This window comes from Dunckerocampus dactyliophorus, chromosome 9 (assembly GCF_027744805.1).
Source record: "Dunckerocampus dactyliophorus isolate RoL2022-P2 chromosome 9, RoL_Ddac_1.1, whole genome shotgun sequence".
Taxonomy (NCBI): domain Eukaryota; kingdom Metazoa; phylum Chordata; class Actinopteri; order Syngnathiformes; family Syngnathidae; genus Dunckerocampus; species Dunckerocampus dactyliophorus.
Genome location: NC_072827.1, coordinates 21,870,392 through 21,892,005, shown reverse-complemented (window position 1 = coordinate 21,892,005; position 21,614 = coordinate 21,870,392). Strand labels below are relative to the sequence as shown.

The 21,614-nt window shown below is 41.5% G+C and overlaps 2 protein-coding genes across 4 annotated transcripts in view; both read left to right on the top strand.

The window, feature by feature from the left end:
- The first annotated feature begins 864 nt into the window (after positions 1–864).
- Positions 865–2,331, top strand: commd6 (COMM domain containing 6). Its single transcript, XM_054787228.1, has 8 exons — positions 865–1,010; positions 1,225–1,283; positions 1,390–1,455; positions 1,515–1,591; positions 1,708–1,795; positions 1,862–1,942; positions 2,018–2,170; positions 2,244–2,331. The coding sequence occupies exons 1-8, from the start codon at positions 986–988 to the stop codon at positions 2,292–2,294; spliced, it is 600 nt and encodes a 199-aa protein (XP_054643203.1). The 5' UTR covers positions 865–985; the 3' UTR covers positions 2,295–2,331.
- A 2,143-nt stretch (positions 2,332–4,474) lies between these two features.
- The window catches only part of tbc1d4 (TBC1 domain family, member 4), a 43,550-nt gene continuing 26,410 nt past the window's right edge, over positions 4,475–21,614 (top strand). For 2 of the 3 annotated variants that reach the window (XM_054787581.1, XM_054787580.1), the window contains exons 1-9: positions 4,475–5,827; positions 13,160–13,288; positions 13,369–13,591; positions 14,689–14,930; positions 17,150–17,239; positions 18,697–18,801; positions 18,875–19,007; positions 20,689–20,780; positions 20,869–20,979. In XM_054787581.1, coding sequence (XP_054643556.1) covers positions 5,432–5,827; positions 13,160–13,288; positions 13,369–13,591; positions 14,689–14,930; positions 17,150–17,239; positions 18,697–18,801; positions 18,875–19,007; positions 20,689–20,780; positions 20,869–20,979 — 1,521 coding nt within the window. In that variant the 5' untranslated portion in view covers positions 4,475–5,431. The remainder of the gene's footprint in view (positions 5,828–13,159; positions 13,289–13,368; positions 13,592–14,688; positions 14,931–17,149; positions 17,240–18,696; positions 18,802–18,874; positions 19,008–20,688; positions 20,781–20,868; positions 20,980–21,614) is intronic. The other variant, XM_054787582.1, reaches the window with a different exon arrangement.

The window sequence follows — 21,614 nt, the reverse complement described above, 5'->3', positions numbered from 1 at the left end:
TATAAATTTTGTGCAGGCAAGTTTTACCTCCTTGTTTTCATTGCCCTAACCTGGCCCTTGCCTCGTTATTTTTAATGTACAGTATTATCGTTCTTGCATTTACGTTCAGGCGCCAGATAGGGGCACCATTGTTATGCATTCAGTGAATTAAGGGGTAGAGGCAATGTCAGAGATGTTCTACGAGAAGAACCTAATGTGTAACAGTTGTAAAGAGTCCCTTTCGGATGTACCCGATTCTTTTGTAGTTCATCAAATTGCATAATGTATGTTCGTGATAAATAAGTGTTATGCTTCGTAAAATTTTAGTTTTTTTAAACTATTGTTGTATCTAACTCAACAGCTAAAAAAACAGAAAAGAGGAAATAGTGTTAACTAGGATGAGGCTCAATCACACCGGGTTAAATGACAAGATGTTTTTGATAGGGAAATGTAAATCAAAAGTATGTATGGAGTGTAAAAGTATAGAAAACGTAGAACACATATTACTACACTGCAAGAGATATAGGGAAGAACGCGTAACGTTAAGGAAAATAATTAAGAAGATAGGAAGGGAATGGAGCATTGAGGGTATTTTAGGAACAGGTGGGGAGGGCGTAAGAGATATACAGAGGGCAGTGATAGAATATTTGAAGGACACAGGATTATATAATAGAATATAGATAAGTATTAGAATATTTTACTATAAGTATTGTTATTAGGATTATTATTATTAGTAGTATAAGTAGTATCCTCATGATCTAAATTAGCATAAAGTAAGATACTGTATATGGCCCATGTTACATACTCTGGTACTGTAGGTGGCGGTATGCACCTTTTAAAGTCATGGTTGCAACCCGCCATTAAACTAAAAGAAGATGAAGAAGAAGAAGAAGAAGAACTCAACAGCTAATTGGCGTGACGACCCGGAAAAGTACGCCCATTTCTGCTCGCTATCTTCACTTCGAGAGGATTTCTGACCACCTAAGCTAAACCATTGACACCGAGGATGCCAGCAATAGAAGATTCTTGCGGTGTGTTTTAATTAAACATGTTAATTTTAGCTTCTCGTTGTCACGTTTCATTCCTGTCTGAGACATTTGTATTACATACATCTCGTTGGGGCGACTTATAGCATAACCCGAGCTCCACAGCTAGAGGAAATAGCAGCTAGCTGGCTATATGGTTTAACATTCATTTTTTGAGCGTCCATGGTAAACATCACTTTTAACTTTTTTATTTTTTAAGGCACTAGCAGTATTGTGGACAGCATTTGCAGGCTAAATCCAGATCTGTTATCCGAATCAGTGAGTATGCATGACGCCAGACATTCACCAATGCATTATTAAAGGCATGTAAATGTCTGTAAACAGGATGCACTTGTGCACTGTATGATGTTACTTATCTTCACAGTGTCAACACGTTTTGAGTTATCTCCGAGGGCAGAGCAGAGGAGTGGATTCAGCTGAAGTATTTGACGTGAGTAGACATTTTAAAGAGTATTACATTTGTTTGCTTTATTGTTGTGCTATGTCTAGATATTTCAGAAAGCCGGAGTCACACTTGAACACGAATCTCTACAGAGCATCATCAGATTCCTCTTATTAACGTTCAGGTATCTTCTGTGGCTTTTTACAGTCATGCCAAGTGACTGTAAATGTTGTACTGTACATTAATGGGGTTACATAGCTACCGTAAACATAAAGATCCACATTGGTTTTTAAATTCCAGGTCTGCTGGGAAAAGCAAACTCTCTGCAGATGACCTTATGTCAAGACTGGAAGAAGGCAGCAACAAGTGGTCCAAAGCGTCGCTGCAGGTTTGTAAAGTTAAATGTCCATAAAAACAACCCACCAATAAAATGTTTATATATGTCTTTAATTAGGTGATTCACAACTTATGGAGCGAGCATGGAGAATCGGTGCAAGTCCAGCAGGCCGTCCAGGACATGCTCAGCGTCGGTCAGGTAAGAAACGGAATATGGTGGCCTCATGCATGTGACTGGACACAACAGCACGTACGTTGTTTTTGCTGGTTGCAGCTAGTAGACATGCAATGGAAGCTGGGCCTGGCCTTGAGCTCTGACACCTGCCGCTCCCTCAACTTGCCCTTTGTGACCGTCCTGTTGAAGATCGCAGAGCCTTCGGGCCAGATCAGTCAAAAGGCTTTCGAGATGACCGTACCGCAGTTTCAGGTATGCATTCATTGCTATTGCTAATCCGCTATTAGATATTGTGAATGACGACTTAACTCTTTCTTCTTTACAGAACTTTCACAAGCAGATGAAGGAGGTTGTGGCTGTTATGGAGACTGTCTGATGCTCCTATTAAAGCTCTTATTTTAGTGCTGTCATGACCCGACTATTGCCACACTTGTTTACATTATTGTTTGTCAAATGAAAATCAAAGGAAATTCCGTAAGAGATTCGCTTTTTTCACTACGGTATTTCACAAAACTAAAAATGCCCCTGACATTTGAGCAAGCCTAGTATATATTGTACAATTATATATTGTACAATAGAGACAATACTATCGAAATTGATATAACTTGGAATGGTCAGCTTGTATAGTAGAATAGATGTACTATCCACTGAAAATGAGTGAACACACAGCCATTATTGTCTAAATAGCTGGCAATACAAGTGAGTGCACGTCACAGTGAACATGTCCAAATTGTGTCCTTGGTGTCAAAATGTAGTGTGAGGACCATTGTTATCTAGCATTGCCTTAACCCTCTTTAATATGGAATTCACCAGAGCTGAACAGGTTGTTGCTGGAATCCTTTTCTACTCTTCCATGATGACCTTGCTGGTGGAGCTGGGATGTTTTAGCCACCTTGCACTCCTCCACCTTCCTTCCTTCCTTCCGCCTGAGGATGCCTCACAGGTGCTCAGTTGGGTTCGGGTACTTGGTCTACTTGGCCACTCCATCAGCCCTTCAGCAAGGGAGAGGACCATGCTCTGCTTCACAATGTCACAGTACATGTTGGCATGCATGTTTCCTGTCTGTGAACCGCAGCTCCCCAGTGCCGGCAGCACTCCTGCACTACCACCATCGCCACTGTCAGCAAGACATTATCTTGCTTTTCACTTGTGTTGCCAGCTATTCAGACGATAATCGCTGCTTGTACTGTTGACCCATTTTTAATCTTTACTGCTATACAAGCAGTGGACTGACTACTCTAAATTATATCCAAGTTTATGGTATTGTACATTGATATGATAACTTGCAGGACCACATTATCTAATTATGTTATCTAATGGCAACAATATGTAGTCTGTGACTAAAATACTTGCAGTCTAATTATGTTACTATTACTATGGTGCACTGTGCTTTCTATTCACACAAATGTGCAAATATGACCATTTTTACAGTTCTAAAACAAACATGCTGTTTTCCACTCTTTAGAGAGTCTTAAAAGGAGGCGAGCAGACGGTTTGCTTTGCACAACTCAACTGATAAGGTTGCATATGGAGCAGCTGCTATTTTTAGGGAACCTTGTTGGATTCATGACCTCTGTTAGATGGAACGAGTTCCCCTTGTTAAAATGTTGATATTTTTGACACATTTGGGGACATGTGTTAAAGACAAGCTGTTAATTAGTCACGCAATATGACAGGGACTACTTTTCCTTCCGCCGCTTGTTAATGTTAAGTATCAGTTTGGGGTTTTGTGGCCCACTTGTTTTCAGTTTATAGTAAAGTAGGAACCCTTGTGTCTATCTGGTCAACATCCTCATCCTCAAAGTGTCGTTATAAACAAATCAATATGAGTTCAGCTTGGTTTATGCTTTGGAAATCCTACCTCAGGGTTTGTGTCATGCAAGTCTCCGCCTAAACGCTAGGGGCAGTATTTTTCTAGAGGGTCAAGTCAGTATGCAACTGTTAGCTAGTGAACAATGGTGACTGAAGACCTGGAGAATGTTATCAGAACTGAAATAATAAACTGAAATAATCCATGTTACAACTTTTATTGTAAATGTTTAGCCAAAATTGGCGAAGGCGTTCACGAAGGGGGGCTGTGCTCAAATGGCATACCAGTCACAGCCCTTGTGCTGCACATCACATAATCCCAGAGGGACAAATTCTGTGAAATAGTTTTTTTAATAGGTTCCAAAGACACAATGGATGAGGGAACACTGCAAATGAGGGGTGTACGAAGTGCTGCTAATGGGGCCCCATAATGGCAGACGGGGACAACCGAGTTTTACGGCAAATTTTATGTTAGCCGGACTTTTATTTTGTTCGGTAAACTTGCAGCATTTTTCTCATGCAGCTATTTTTGGCCCTACAGCATTTATTCATTCATTCTTTTTCTATGCCGCTTGTCCTCACTGGAGTCACGGGGGTATGCTGGAGCCTATCCCAGCTGACTTTGGGCAAGAGGCGGGTTACAACCTGGACTGGTCGCCAGCCAATCGCAGGGCCCTGCAGCATTTATGTGATTGCAGCATTTGTAATTTGCAGCATTTTCCCGTTTCATGGTGTTTTTGGTTTTGGATCATTTCTGTGTTTGGATGTTGCTGCACGTTTGCCCCGGGGCTGGGGGGCAAAAATGTGTAATATAACGAGAAAAAACATAAACTTTGATCGTAATGACTAATAATAACACAAAAACTTTGTTTTTAAACATATGTGTTTAAACCCCCACCCAAACTTCTTACAGAATTTAAATGATCAAAACTGAGAGCCTTTGTTTTTTCAATATGTGGCCCTCAGTTGAAAAGGTTTAGACACTCACGCTCTAAATCTCTAAACAATCCAGGCCAGGCAAAATATGGGCCTAAGCATACATGGAAAATATGCTGTACTTGTAGACCGAGTATTAAAATAAATAACAAATAGTAATTATGGTGTTTTATGGCAACTGATTAGCAGTGTGTTACTTACATCGGAAATTGTAAGTTGCTTCGGCAAAATGATCGGTTTACATGGTGTGATATCGTAAATGCTGGGTATCGACCTCCGCTTGCTGTCACGTTTCTACACAGGCCCCGCCCCTCAGCGAGCACATGTGCCGTGTGCTGGGCGGGGTCGAGGAGAGAGACACATGGCGGGCTCCGCCTCTCTCCTCCAGACAAGACGCCAGTGTGGAAGAAAGAGAAAGGAAAGAAAGACGGCACTAAAGCATTAATATTTGGGATTTTTGAAGCAGAATCGGAATATGACCATTGCCGGCTCTGTACGTGCGGACCCGGATGTTGGCTTTGTGGACGTGATGTGCTCCTGGAGACAGTAAAGCGCGTCAAGGCAGTATTGTGTTTACATTGGGAGCCACGTTTTGTGTAGCCCAGGACACACAACACATGCAAGGGAATCTAACCATAAAACTTTTCTTTTAGCCGACTATTGCATGACACACAAAGGGCTGCAAACTAACCACATTTGCGCCTATCGGGGAGTGGCAGCAGCATTCTTTTAACAAACTTTTTTTAAGCGCAGCCACAGCTGTCCAACATGGAGCCCCCCCAGGGCGAGAAGGACAAGCGCTTCGCCCTTACCTACATCGGCTGGTCGACCCTGGACCGCCGCACCACGTTGCCCATGTTACCGTGGCTGGTGGCTGAGATCCGGCGGAGAAGCGAGAGGGGCGACTGCGGCCCCGCCATGCAGCCCCGTGAGGTGCAGCTGGTGCTGCACAGCCCCTTACTCCGCTGCGTGCCCAGCTCATCCTCCTCCTCCTCTTCCAACAACTACTCGGTCTTCATCTTCGAGCACAAGGCGCAGTACATCTCCCGTTTCCTGCACAACAGCAATGACCTCACCTACTTTGCCTACCTGCTGCGGGCCCACCCTGACAACCCGGAGGCCGAGATGTCCTGTCACGTGTTCAAGGCCGGAGACCCCAACCAGGTACAACACAGTAACAGTGGTGAAGAGTGGCTAAATATGCCTTAAAGGTCGGTCACTGCATCGTAGCATACCATAGCAACCCCTTGAACCCATGCAACTACGCCCTCTGGTGGCTGTGAACATAATGGACGTAATGGAGGACAGAGTTGTTGCAATAGCGAGTCATTTTAAGACATAAGATACCATACCACTTGCATGTTCATATTTGGAATACTAAATGCTCATGACACACATTGAATATAGTGTAAAATGGTAACAACAATGAAAACAAATGTTTTATGTATCTATGGTTTATACTTCACAGCCTTGCTGTTCTTGCAAAAAATCACAGGTTATGGAAATGAAAAAAACAATAGGGAAGCACACGTTTGTCTGTTTATTGTTGAGAAATGGTGAATGCCAACACGCAACATTTAGCATGTGTTTTTAGTGCAAGGCAACTTTAGTGTGAACTAGAATTTGCGATTCCTTTGGAAACGACGGTGAGAAATTCCCCAAAAGAAAGAAAGTGAGAATTGGAGCCCTGGTTAACACATCACAGCAAGTCATTAATGGTGGCTAAATGATGAGAAATACACCCAAAATAAGCAAATTGAAGATTGCAACCTTGGTAATACATCACAACAAGTCATAGCAACCCATGATAGCAATTTGATTGGACATTTTGTAAACTGCAGTGGAAAGTGACAGGACACTCATCTTAAACGGCACACAAATGTTATTCTTTGATTTAAAATATGCTAATATATAGCGTTAAAACCCTAGCATGCAAATACAAATGACATGCTTTTTAATGCTTTCAATACAACATTAGCAGAATTGAATGTTGACGCTGAGGACTGCTCAGTCTCAGACGTCCAGTCTCATTATTCAAATTCTAATATATCTTTAAGGGTTTGTCACTTTCAGGTTTTGAGGGTGCTTGTTTTTTGTTTTTGTTCATTTTAATCTGCTGCCTACGTTTCAAGAATGACCCTGACTGTTAGTAAACACAAAGATCCTTGATGGGACAACTGTGCCATTGAGCTTGCTCTGTGATCACATACTGTAGGTTATTGGTGCTTCTAAATGTCTTTTGACATGAAGTATTTAGGCCACCAGATGATGATGATGATGATGATGATGATGAAGCTAGCGAATGAGCACACTGGAATTTGGAGGGGAAAGTTAATCCAGCTCTGTGCTTTTTTTTTTCTCTCTGCGGTAGGAAACATGATAAATCAGGGGTGTCCAAACTTTTTCCAGCGAGTGCCACACACTGAAAAATGAAATGACGCAAGCACCACTTTGATATTTTGCAAAGCAACACAGCTACGCGAAGAAGTCTCATAGATTTCAAGAAAAAAAGCTGCGTCTCAGCTTTGTGATGCAGGTGAAAATGCATATTATCATCATCATGTCGGTCTTTGCTCTTGTTTTCCCCAATTTTGCTGCAGTTTTTGTACATTTTCTAAATATTTCAACTTTCTTCTTAAATAACCTTTGTAAAATTATTTTTGTATTATTATGACTTTATTCCCATTATAAGTTTTCCCAAAATTACAAATTTATTAAGATTTGTTTCTCATAATGTTACCAATTTTAAAAATTTACCTATTTTTCTTTAATATTTCAACTCTATGCTACTAAAATGACATTATTTTTCCTCCTGATATTATGAGTTTATTCTAGTAAAATGTGGCTTTTTTTTCTCTTATTTATATCTTTATTTATATTACATTACTATCACAGCTGTTTTTTTCCATTTCTGCTGCTGTTTTTTAATTTTCCAACTATTCCAACTTTCTACGAGAGATGCTCTGATCCGGGTTTTATACTGCCGGTTCCAATACAGATCATCCAAGAGTGAAATCGGCCGATACCGATCACATGGATTAACTGTACATTTTTCAGTTTATTTTTGATGAGTGCTATTGGCCGGGGGTGTCATAAAAGGGGGAAAAGTTAGGACAATTCCAAGGTCCGCTGACTGCTATGGATTCAAAAAATAGGTAATTATTAAAAAGTAACAAGGGGGGCCACAATGTGATGTTTTTTTCATGCCCAAAATTTCTGAGTGCACCACTGCTATGCTGTTCTATTGGCTGTATGGAAAAGACGAGCCATAAAATCACCTTCATTTGGAGGAAAACATATTCGACTTACTTTTTCAAGAGAACATACAGAGGATGAGACGCCTTCTTTAAGGAGACTTTGGATGTGAGATGGAGACATTGATGGAGTCCTGGCAGGACTTCCAGTAACACGTTGGTGGGTTCCTAGTGAGAGAGCAGTCGGTGAACCATCAAGTCCTGTTAATTCAATTATTTTTCGGGTTATTTGACTGTCACACACATATGGGCGAGTGTCCAGCGTTGATAGCTGCCGTTTGACTGATGCTGCACCATGAGCCTCAAAAACGGTGACTGAAAGGGTACGCGACTGTGAAAAGTTTGGGTTCCACTGCATTAGAGGACTAGTCCGACTGGAATTGGACTTTTAAGATACAGTGGAACCTTGGTTAGCGTCATTAATTTGTTCCAGAAGATGCGACCAAAACAGACGCTATCCGAATACATTTTTCCCATAAGAAATAATGTAAATTCAATTATCCATTCCAGAAAGCCGAAAATAGTAAAACAAAACATGTTTTTATAGTTTTACAATTAGAGTTTTATGTGAAGAACTGAAAAAAATGCATTTTTAGTGATGAATTAAAGGGATAAACACACATTTTAAGGTACTTTTAGCTTCCTTGAAGACATGATTCTTGACATGACTGTTCCCAAAGATGGGATATGCCAGCGAGATCAACACAGATACCACCTTCCTGTTTTGCCATGAGTTATTTCTTTAATAGTGTTTCTCACCTCAATAACCCAAAATGGAACCACAGAAAGTTGTAAGTGCCATTATTTGATTTGACACATTTTGCGGTTTTCCACTGGAAAAAGTCCCAGAATATTTGACCCAGTGTCATTCGACTTTTTGCCACACTTTCAGTGGGGTACCGCTTGCATTGGTGTGGTATGGTTTGCTTCTGGATGATCTTAATGTCAGGCTAAAAGGAGCCGTGGGACTGCCGGTCATAGCAGTAGCAGATGCGGACATACGTAACAGCTTTTTAAGCTTCGTTTCCACCAAGCAGTATGGTTCAGTTCTTGGGGTTTCCTTCATTTTGCCCCACTTAAACGCTCATACCTGTTTTACTGTGCATATGACAAGAAAACTCTTGAATTCTACTAAAATACAAGTTACAAGTTGAGGACACACGTTGGCTAATCATTTGAATCCCTTCCTGTAATCCTTGTTTTCACCAAAGTATCTGACCCCAGTTTTTCCAGTACCTTTTGTTTGTGTAGGGTGGAGCTAGCTGTCTGTTGATTGGTCAGCAGGGAATTAACCCAATGACAGAAAAGCATGGCGTTAACCATGAAGTGAGGAATTTACACAGGTTTTTAGCCTGTTTATGGACACTTTGCATTTGCTTTTGTTTAACAATGAATCAGTGAGCAACATATGGTGTTGCTGCTGTGATGGTAGGACTGCAGTAGTTATTTGATGGAAATGAACAGTACTTCCTGGGAGGAATGTGTCTTTAGTTGAACTGTCGTGCGATCTTGATTCAAGTTTGCATGTAAACCTACCTACACCTAATGTTTTTAAAAAAACTTCTTTCCGTAGTCGAGGGATCTTTTGTGCTCCTGTATCCCACTTGAATTCCTCCCATCTTTCCACAGCTTTGCTGTCCGAGGCGCCTTGAACGTACCTCAGCTTGACATATTGCGTAACAGAAACTGGTTTGGCAGTCTGTAAGCAAGGAACATGTGCAAGGCGGACCATGTGGAATGCACTTCTTCCACTATCCAGGGGATCCTTGTGAAGGATTTAATTGATGACTTTCCTGTTTTGCCTTTCGGGACGAGGTGTTATTTTAAGGGGCGACAAGCACAATTTCAAAGCTATTATTAGCTGCAAACGTGACATGGGAACCGTTTACCCTGGAGAGATCCTCATGTGTTGCAGGGCAGTTTGTAAGGAAGATCATTAGGAGATAAGAACACTGGGGGCGGGGCGGGGCAGGAGGCATACTGTACATTTGAACTGGAGAGGAATATGAGCACTGCGTCTCTTGTTTGACAGGTTGGCTGCTTGCTTGACTTGAAATGCAAGCTCCTTCAAGGCTTTGTTGTTGTGGGACTTTTAAGTTACACATTAACCCAAAAGGCCTTTTGTGCCATCATTTCTTTATAACAAATCTACACTGGAATATTCAATCATGCAGCAGCTTTCAGAGTTCAATTATAACCTTTTACCCATTTTTGTGGAATGTGCCAGATAGCGATTTTATGTCCTCGGCGAGGCTGGCAAGAGAGACAAATTTAACGCACAATTTAAGACACGACTGCATTTTTCCATGACCAGGTTAGTTTGCAATATGATCCTGCATCATTTAAGCCTGAAGCGGTCCCGTGCACCACCACCTCTGTTCTCACTTGGAACCCGTCCACAGTGGTCCCACGAAGAGGACTACTTGAAATGCTGTATCCTGCTCAGCTCAACTAGACCAGCAGTGCCCACACTTTTTAGGCTGCGAGCTACTTTTAAAATGACCAAGTACCCAAGATCTACTTGCTATAAATATACACACACACACACACACACACACACACACACACACACACACACACACACACACACACACACACACACACACACACACACACACACACACACACAATACCGGTCAAAAGTTTTAACCCTCCAATTTCTCTGGAGGAAAAACCCTACATTTTTCAGTGTTAAGATAGTCAAATGACTTCCTCCAGCACAATGCTGTTCACCTGATGTTCACAAGGGTGTAGTACCACAGTGTGTTCCGAACACAGCTTTTATGCAGACAGAGAAGGTAGTAAGTACTCCAGAACTTGGAACACCTGCAGGAATTACAGTAGTTGCACCAACCGCCAAGGCTTGATCCACCTCCATTTCTGCAGAACAGCTTTAAATTGTTGACCCATTTTGTGGTCCCTGAAACAGGCCTTTTTGTATCATTCTGAAATTCTACAGTTTTGGGTAACCTTGCCTTTTTTTTTAACCTCTGGCACTTCACCACTTACCTTTGTACCATTCGCTTGGGCATCTCTGTGTGGAGTTTGCATGTTCTCCCCGTGTGTGTGTGGGTTTTCTCCGGATACTCCGGTTTCCTCCCACATTCCAAAAACATGCATGTTAGCTTCATTGGAGACTCTAAATTGTCCATAGGTATGAATGGGAGTGTGAATGGTTGTTTGTCTATGTGGCCCCTGTGATTGGCTGGCAACCAGTTCAGGGTGGACCCCGCCTCTCACCCCAAGTTAGCTGGGATAGGCTCTAGTACGGTGTAGAAAATGGATGGATAAATATGAGTATTTATGTACATTGTACATGTATATCTGGGTTGCACACACTTTATCAGCATGCACGTTACAAGTCAAAATGATCGACTTCTTACTATAAAACAGGAAAACATATAACATTTATATCAAATTTAACCAGTAAACTTTGAAGCCACTATACTAAATATGAATTAGTATTTCACATTCACAGTTGTAATGTTTACAGGCCATCAAAATAGTTGAAATCATTCAATAATTCACAATTCAATTCAATAAAAATAATTACACCTAATTCCTCAATAGTTCTGTCCATAACCTGAGTAGCAGGCCAGTCAAAATTGCTACCTAGTGTTGATTACACAGACAATTCATGTATTGCGTCCAGAGAGTTTTTGCTCTCAAACATTACAGATGTACAAAACAAAAATGACCATGCAAAACCATGCAGCCGAAGTCAACATATTAAAAAGGTTTCAGCAAATGGGCACATTTTCCAATGAATCATCAAATAGTAGTTTCACAAGCGAAAGTGTGGAAAACACACATTTCTATAGTGGATTTGAGGAACGCAGATCAGAGGCGTCAAACAGTTGACGTTTCACAAGTGAGCGTTAGCACCTTTTAATAAAGGCAGCATTTGTGATACGGCCATTGCATTGGATCTCAGTGGTCATGACGCCTGCACCAAGCGAAGGTGACATAACTCATCTTTTGTTTTGGAATGGGACATGAACCCATACCCACTTGTCTCATCCTCGGGTCGAGGGAAAAGCAATGGAAACATTCCACAACACATGACTAGAGTCAAGTGTCTTGAGCACTTGAAGCGGTCGTTCATCTGAACAAAGCCACTTACTGTATACAGTGCGCACTCATGCCTAAAAATAGTGCCTCCAGAATTGTCTACTTAAAGCTCCCATGTTATCGTACTTTTCACCAATTTTAAATCCTGTCATTTCCGGTGTGTAAGCCGCTACTTTTTTCCTAAACTTTGAACCCTGCGGTTTACATAGCCGTGTGGCTAATTTATGACCATGTTCTCATCTCTTATACTTCACAACTAATACTACTCGTTTAAATGCTGTGCCGCTCATGAGTCAGTGAGGAAACGGGTCGCTCTTTCTATGGCAGGGGCCAATCACGAGCTATAAGGGAACCCGCGACGAGCTTGTCAACCCATCGGAAATCGCAGCCTGACTCACGGTGTCATCTTACATCATCACACAGTAACTTAACACTCGAAAGATATACCTAAGAAGTGTACGAGGCTCGGACCAATACAAGTTTGAAAAAAACAAAAACAAAAACAACTATTTTAACGTCTTCCCCATAATGCATTTTGTCCAGCAGAGCAGTTCATAATTCAAGCTTTAGTCCTCATTGGTCGGTAGTCACCCTATAATTGTGTTCTGTGTGAAATGTGTTCACTCATTAAATCCACCGAACCCTGTATTAAGCAGTCAATGCATGAGTTGTGACAGTTACAGTTGCATTTTATGGGAAACTCGGATACGGCTGCCACTGTCTAAATAAGACTGAAGGCCTGCGTGACCTTGACAGTTGTTTTGTCTGCCAAATCTACATTGTAAGTCTTCCTGTGGCTGTGTGTTTTCCACGAAGGTTGCACAAGAGTATGCAGCCACAGATTGTCTACGTCGTGACTTGTTCTTGCACGCGAGTCACTGAAACCTATTTCTTGAGTTTTACGACAGCAGCTGCAACAGAGCAGGGACTATCACGGTGACCCTGAAGGGCTCTGATTTCTTGCAAGCCAAATGTTGTCACTTCTGCGCTGGGTAGCGTGGGCATTCCCTGGCTGCTTGCCTGCTTTGTCTGTTATTTACTAGCCTTGAATTCTTTTCAGTGACAAAGTGAGGAGTTGATTCATATTAATTGCTCATCAAACTTGTTTTTAATCTCCTCTTATTCTCTATTGTGGTGATGACGTCCTCATATTCCATTGTTTTTGTTAAAGGTGCCTGAGGTGATCAGCAGCATTCGCCAAGTGTCCAAATCGGCCCTAAAGGAAGACACCAAACCAAAACAGGAAGCCGACGAGGCATTCTACAACTCCCAGAAGTTTGAAGTTCTCTATTGTGGCAAGGTTGGATGTGACAACAGGATGCAAAGATTAATTCCCATTTTGCCACTTTTCTCACTTAAAAGTGCATTTTGTAATCACAGGTGACGGTGGGACACAAAAAGGCTCCGTCCACCCTCATTGATGACTGCATCGATAAGTTTCACCAGCATGAGGTGAAGCGTAAACGCCTTCTCAACGGCCAGAGAGGCTCCGTGGAAAAGGTTCCTGTGGAGTTCACTATAGGCGGGGAAGGAGATCCGCTCTCCTCGACCCTGAATGAGAAGACTGAACAGCCAGAAGATCTGAAAGGGGACGACTTCTCTGGTTAGAGAGGCTGATAAAGGATTACCTTTGCGAGTTTCCTCTTAATTACACTCCCGGTTTACATTCAGTCCTAGGCCAAACTGCGTGCATCTCCTCAACGCTGGGGGGCGATCATGTTCATTTCAGGCTATTTATTTACATCAAAGGAACATGGAAGTTACGTGTGGCTAAAAGCTCCTGGAATTGTTCAATGCAAAGTAGTTGGAGAGAGTGGGTGGAAAAAAACCCAACTTTTTTCACCGTCTTTGTGTCTTTCAAAGCTAGCTAGCATCCCCAAATGCCACTCCGCACCACAAGGGGGGGCACACTCAATAATGCAATTCACGTAATGTTCTTCAACTAGCATTACTGAGTGTGCAGTTTGATACAGGCACCGTTTTTACAGCAGTTACAGAGATTAACATTTACTAAAATAACGTATTATTGTAATTAAATATAAAAAAACTTCTAGAAAAAACTACTTTTTACTCCAAAACATAACACTTTTTTGGCTGTAATTCGTGGCTGTAATTCCCCTCTAATACCTTCGCAACACAAAGAATACCTTTTGCCTCATGAGGTACAAAGTGGTAACAACCATTACTGTCGATGCTGCATTTATGGCCGAGGTGTTTGTGTATCTTAATCGCAAAGAGGACGTGGCGTTAATTGGAAGCAGGCGATAATTGCAGAGAAGCGGCGTATATAAGCTACTGTATATGGAACAACTTCATTTTTAAACTTTGATAATGATTTGGAGTGTGGGACAAAATAGGAAAACTTTACGCTGTTTGACCACATGGTCATTTACTACCAAGTATACTGCACAACGCAGCAGCAACAGAACCGATGTTGTAATAGCTGTAAGTAGCACATTTCTCAGCCAGCAATAATAGCGCTGATGAGTTCATTGAAGCAACAGTACAACAAGTGTAACACCCATGAGTTTCACACAAACAGCCGAGCAGTGTAAGCAATGTATTACAGTGCATGCAGAGGTAGATAAATCTGCGGTATGCTGACCGTGATAGTTCAAATGCAGCTACTGCCATCTTGTTGAATTATAAAAATAACTACAGCAGAAGTGCCAATTAACACAAAATGTGTGTAATGTTCAGGCCTATCCAGCAGCGCCAGTCAGAGCAGCCTGAGAGGAACGTTTCCTGAGTGCATCCTGGAGGATTCGGGCTTTCAGGAACCACAGGAGTTTCGCACGCGCTGCAGCAGCATGGCAGGAAGTCTGCATTGGAAGCCCAGCGAAGGTCCTGTCACGATTGACACTGCACGCCGCAGACACGCTAGCGCTCCAAACCACGTTCAGCCGTCCGATTCGGACAAAAACAGAACCATGCTCTTCCAGGTAGGTCGAACGGAGACCTTCACAGAGCTAAGTTGGCTGGGGACACTTGCTCCATTGATGAAACACAGTACCGCTGCTTAATATGCACCCTAAAGTTTGCAGGATGAGATGGATGTGAAAGAGCCCTTTTTACACATCACTGCCTTGTAAACATTGTGGCCTAAATGGGGAAATGCATGACTACATGGTGGACTTTGACCTACACTTAGACCCACAACTTAAACTCATACTTGGATTTAGACACAAGTGAAGCGCACATTGAAGATTCCAATATATCCTTTTATGGAAGATGCTATAAAATAGAATGGCAGACGAAATAATAACTACATTGCATCCAGATAGATAAAATACATTATGACAATGATATATTACAGTACACATGGTAATTATTACTGGACTACACCAGGGGTCACCAACTCGTCGATGGTGAGCTACTAGTCGATCTTCGGGACTGCTATCGATTGCGAGAATATTAGAAAAAAAAAATTAATACATCAGTGCCCTCCCCTCCCGGAGAGTGACCAACAGGTGCGCATTTTGACCACAGAAGACGCCCGTACGCTGTGCTGCTCTCCAGGCGTGCAAACCAAAAGCTCCAGCCAGGAGCCCAGTCCCCAAAACCTGACCGGAGGTACCATGAGCGCACACACGTACACTGGCTCGCCTCGCGCTCACAGGTTGAGCGACAAGGAGAGAGAGAGTTTCAGCGATGTGCCTGCTCATGCAACAGTAATTACTGCACGCTGTGGCTCAGAGTCAGCCTTTGCTACCTCAAAATGAAGGCACAAATATACCTGTAACTCCATTGATGCGCACCTCCAAAAAAACGCTGACCGTTAGGACTGACTGTTGGAACGCAGCCCCTCTCTCCTCAACCACCATAGCTTCGCTCGCCCACGACACTGAGCCGACAAGCCAAATAGATTTGTAGTTTGCTCATAGAGCCGACGCCACAAGCCCGACCCTGACAAAGATCCATCCAGGGGCCATCTGCGAACCTTGGCCAATTTGCCATTGCATCACTGCAGAAACAAAATAAAATGAAAAAAAAAACAGTAAAAATAGAGTGAAAAACTGAAATGTTGATACCAACAACCAATAATAACACAAAGCTTTAAATATCTATCACTTTTTAATTTACTTTAAAAACCTTTCTACAAAATAATTCAAGAAATAAATATGTATAATTGAAATCTATATTTTTTCTAGGCATATATATATATATACACACACACACACACACACATCAGGAGGGGGAGGGGGTGTAGATCTTGCACAGGTTCACGGCCGAGACCAGAGATGTTGGGCTCCAAAAGGTTGGTGACTACTGGACGACACTACATACATATACATGTAATTTATTATAACAAACATAAAAAAACAATAGTAGAATTAAATCTATTGTAATAAATGCACTGTAATATAAATTGCACTAGGTAGAAAACAAAGTAATTTTTTATTGCATGTTTCCAAAAATGTGTTTATATGTTCTACTCCACATACTAGGTACGTATAAAACTCAAAAGAGCAGTAGTGATATTAAGTGTATATATTGCACTCTGTGCATGCATCTCCAAGTTTAGCAAGGTTATTTTTGAGTTTTCGCAGTTTTTCAGTTTAAAATAAGAAAAACTTGCACAATTTGGCAATACATGCTTTGTCACTGGAAAGTGACAACTTTGCTTCACACCTGTTTTACCAGGCTCAGACTTGTCAAACATGCATGCAGAATTGTGTTCATAGGATACTTTATTGATACTTTTTGGACTTAAGTCAGAAGTTCTTTAAGGTCCTCACTCTAAATGTACCCGCTGTGCTAATGCCTGACTATCCTGCTCCTGCAAATCACTTTTATGTGTGCTTGCTGAGCATTTCTTGTGCGCAGACTAGCTGCAGAACCACCTCATTTAAACAGGTTGGAACTCCTCAGTGCCGCTGTTAAGGGAAAAAAAGAGCAGCGTGTGGCGTGGCAAGTTTTTTTTTTTTTTTTTTAAGGAAAAGCAACATGAGCTGCAGCGTGGCTCAGCTGCCGTCCCTCACAGCACATTTCCACATGAGGCTATTTATAGCCTGAGTGCGCCGCTCAATATGTTACACAGCAAGAAAATCATTTGTGCAGTCATAGTGACATGGATTTTGAAGTAGTAAACACTACTTAATTCCACAATGCACATGCAATGCACTCAACTGAACATGCTTGTTTTGTTTTTCCTGCACAGGTCGGCCGTTTTGAAGTCAACCTCATCAGTCCAGACAGCAAAACAGTGGTGCTGGAAAAGAACTTCAAAGATATTTCATCCTGCTGTCAGGTTGCGTTGTTTTTTTCTGTCACAAATACACTAAATGCTCCGTCAGCTTCCTCAGCAAGGTACAGTCGTCCCTCATTTATCACGGTTAATTGTTTCCAGACCTGACCGCAATAAGTGAATTCCCGCAGAGTAGGATTCAATATTAATAAATGGAATATGTTCGTAGTTAAGAAAATCTGTTTGACTTTTACCATTATTAGAGCCCTGTAGACATGAAATAACACCCCTATAATCACCTTTACAAGCCTTTTATTCTTTCTTTGCACTATATTGCACAACAATTATGCGCAGGCTACAGGATTACTGCAGGGACACAAAGGACGGCTGCCGCTTTAAGCATTAGCATGCCACCGACCTAACTAGTTAGCCTCCAAAGGATTTATTCTAAACTTAAGAAAGAGTTTAAAACGGAGTGGGGAAGAAGGACAAAATTAGGAAGCCAAAAACCTACCACTTCCACACGGAATGGGAGGAGAACTTGTTTTCACTCCATCATTTCCTGCCATGGCTGACTCCATGCAGGTGTCTCATCAGTGTAACATTACTGACACCTAGGGACCAGAATACCACATATGACTTGTCTTTCAATATTTTTGGACTAAATAGGCTATAGTCGATGGCCACAAAACAGAGATCATTGATTCATTAATTTAAAAAAAAATGCGATAGAGTGAGGGAGCGATGTTTGAACAGCGAAGTGGCGAGGGACGACTGTACTTGTCATCTTGGAGGTTTGTTTGAGCCCTTATCATGTTGAAAAACTCCCATGCACCCCCGTTTTTCCAGTGTACTCCAGCTCTGTAGTTGCTGGAAGCACTTGTGCAACCCTAGACGATGATGCTCCCACCACCAACACACAAATTATCCTGCTACTCACTGTTCTCGATAGCTAGTTAGACAATAATGATGGTGTGTTGACTCATTTTCAGTGGATAGTAAATCTATATTGCAATCAAAGCCGCACACTGACTCTTGTAAAGTACATGTGCAGTGCCCTCCAGAAGTATAAGAACAGTTAGGCCAATTCCTGTGTTTTTGCTATAGACTGAAAACATTTGAGTTTGACTTCAAAAGATGAATATGAGACCAGTGAGTAACGTTTCAGCTTTTATTCCCAGGTATTTACATCTGGATCGGATTCAGAACTTAGATACAGGGGTGTCAAACTCAATCGCACAGGGAGCCAAAAAGTATCAAAAAGCTTTTTAAACCCTTCTTGTCTTTTTAACCAAAATCTTTGGCGAATATGTCACGCACACAAATACTGGAAATGCTCGTTTGATGTCGTGAGCCTGACAGGTCATGTGGATCTAACCACTCTGTTCAAACCATGGGAGCGAGAATCCTATCGATTTTGAATGACGTCCAATCAAAAGTCTGATTATTTCCGTGGGCTCTGCTGGGCCACTTATCAAGAGCTCTTCTTAAAAATGACTAATTTGGTCTCTTACTTCCAGGGTATCAAGCAAACGGATCATTTTGGATTCATCTGTCGCGACCTGTCTGAACCTGGTCCCGGTCAGTATGTGTGCTTCGTCTTCCAGTGCGCCAGCGAGTCCTTGGTGAGTCGCCCTCAGGACGTCCTAAAAATACTTCAGTTTTGGCAAATGTTAAGCTTGTGTCTGGTGTACAAAGGTGGACGAGGTGATGCTAACCCTGAAGCAGGCCTTCAGCACAGCAGCTGCCTTGCAGAGCAACAAGACTCAGATCCAGTTATGCGAGGCCTGCCCCATGCATGACCTGCACAAGCTCTGCGAGCGTATTGAAGGTACTTCAGATGCTGCTGTTTATAGTAATCCAAGTTACAGAATGATTGCATATAAATCAACATGTCTGGGATTGTTTTAGGAGTAAATACTTTTAGATGGCCTTTAGGTGTGGCCTGTAAAAGACAATTTTGTATTGCTTGCTTGGGAATACTGGTAAATTGTGATGTGTACCGTCAATTCAGCCTTGCAAAATGTGGCATATCCACGAATAAAAATAATGAAAAAAAACAAAAAAAATAATAAGAAGAAGAAGCAGAAATATTGAAGCAAAACTCAACCAAAACTGGTTTCAGTTTTATTTCAGTTGTGGTTCATATTTATATTTATACTACTTTTCATTGATGCATTTTGCTGATGTCACAAACAGTTGTTTTAGGGGCTTTCTTTACGTCTCTCACGTGTTTCTGTCATCAACTGCTGATGTTTTCCTTGTTTCCTTGTTGTCTACCTGTTCCACGTCTGTTACTTAGTACAACAGTGATTTCTTTCTTCTTCAGGACATTCCAAATGGGTGTACTGGCAATGACCAATGTTGGTGAAATGATTCTGCTTGATTTTTCATCTTCTCTCCGATTCACAATAGCTTGTTTTTCACCCATAGACAGTGCTCTGGTTTTCATGTTGTTTTCACCTCTAAATGCAAGCAACACTTAGTCTACCCAATCAGAAACTGAGCATAGACATTCAGTGCAATTTATTGATTGAATAAGCGACAGAATAGGACACACCTGGGCAACAAAACACACCTGTTAGTCACCTGTAACAATACACAAAACAAACAAAAGGTGCGATCTTCTTCTAAGTTGTGCGTCAGATCCAGATGTAAATACCTGGGAATAAAACCTGAAATATTGCTGTCATATCTCTCATATTCATCTTTTGATGTCAAACCCAAACGTTTTCGCGTAAACAGCAAAAATTAAAACATTGTAATAGTTTTGGAGGGCGTGGCAGCTCAACTTAAGACCTACCTTTCACCTCAATAATTACGATTTTAAATGAATCAAAACTAATGAACGTCATTTGTAGAACAGTAAAACTCTCTTTCCTTTCATTAAACATGACAAACATCAGTAAAGAACTAGATAAGGCTTGGGTTGTTTTTTGAATTATTTTTTATTTTTAGGACACGTCAGACCAGTAGCGACATAACGTCTTTAGCCGGCACCAATGTTGTGGTTAATTTAGCACCAAACAACGTCAGTGGATTGCATAAACACTGTTATCTGTCAGTCTGATGCTGCGGGTCAGAGGAGAGTATAGGCTGCATTTGGGCTGGATGACGAGCATGAGGAGCGTGGTGGGGGCATGTGAGCGCTGCTGAGAAGGTCGGAGAAGATGAAAAGATGGTACATAAACATAGTAGTAGCACTCCATGAGCTGGGGGCATAATGCTCCTGAAGGGATATTGTCGGCAACATTACACTAGTCTTGTTTACATATTTCATAACAAGCAACAACTGATATACATGTATGTACTGTGCTCTTGATATGTGACATGTAAGCAGCGTAACACATCAGACAGTAAGAGAAAATACTGTAAATTTCCTGATATGTACTTTTTCCTACATCCTGTACAAACGCCACAGTGTCTGTCACATGACCTCCATGTAATGCCACTGATGTCTTGTGATGACTGTCAGCTCTTCCTCTGGATAGTATTTATTTTTGCTTTTCCAGGCCTCTACCCACCTCGGGCAAAGCTCGCCATCCAGAAATATCTCTCTCAGCTGGCTGACAATGAGCAAGTGGACATATTTGAACGAGTTCAGGTAAGGTCGGCGCAGCAGCTCGAAGCGTTAATGGCGTCGTAGCGAGCGATTCACTTGGTGAACTACTGTAGTTTTTTGTGTTGTGCAGAGACTGAAGCCCAATTCAGACCAAGAGGAGAATGAGCTGGTCATTCTGCATCTTAGACAGCTTTGTGAAAGCAAGCAGAAAACACATCTCCATATTGGAGAGACCCCCCAGGTAACTACAAAAGGCAAGAGGATGATTTCTCTACAGCAGGGGTGTCCAAACGTTTTCAACCGAGGGTCGCATACAGAAAAATTGAAGGATACATTTTACATTTTGTTTATTAAAGATGCTAAACAACAATCCAATGTAGGCCAATATACAGTATGCTAGGCTACGCCAACAAAACATCCTGATTTTAGCTTTGGCTTATAGCCGACAAAGCAAATGAGTGTAATATCTAATTAATATGTAATGATATAGTTGTTCATGAATAATTCATGTTATTTTTGAAATATACCGAGGGCCTATAAACAACAAGTTACGGACAGAAAATGACCCCTGGGCCGCACTTTGGACACACCTGATATACATAGAAATTGTTATTGTTATTGTTATTGTTACTGTTACTGTTATTGTTATTGTTATTGTTTTGTTTTTTAAGAGAGAGAAGTACCATACTGACCCAAATATAAGATGCCCCCGTTTTGGGGTCAAATTTGAAAACAAAATGAATAAAAAAAAATAATAATAATTGCATCGATTACAATAATTCTTGAAATTAGCATAATGACTCCTCCTCTAATTAATTTGCGAACAACCTTTGAGATACTTTTTTCCCAGGGAGGTTGTCTCTGAGTGTCCAGCTG

What these genes read in the sequence shown, in the direction of transcription:
- commd6 (XM_054787228.1), top strand. Translation starts at nt 986, where the DNA reads ATGCCAGCAATAGAAGATTCTTGCG. An exon ending in GGTCCAAAGCGTCGCTGCAG is followed by an intron (nt 1,796 to 1,861) that starts GTTTGTAAAGTT and finishes GTCTTTAATTAG; the next exon opens with GTGATTCACAACTTATGGAG. An exon ending in ACATGCTCAGCGTCGGTCAG is followed by an intron (nt 1,943 to 2,017) that starts GTAAGAAACGGA and finishes TGCTGGTTGCAG; the next exon opens with CTAGTAGACATGCAATGGAA.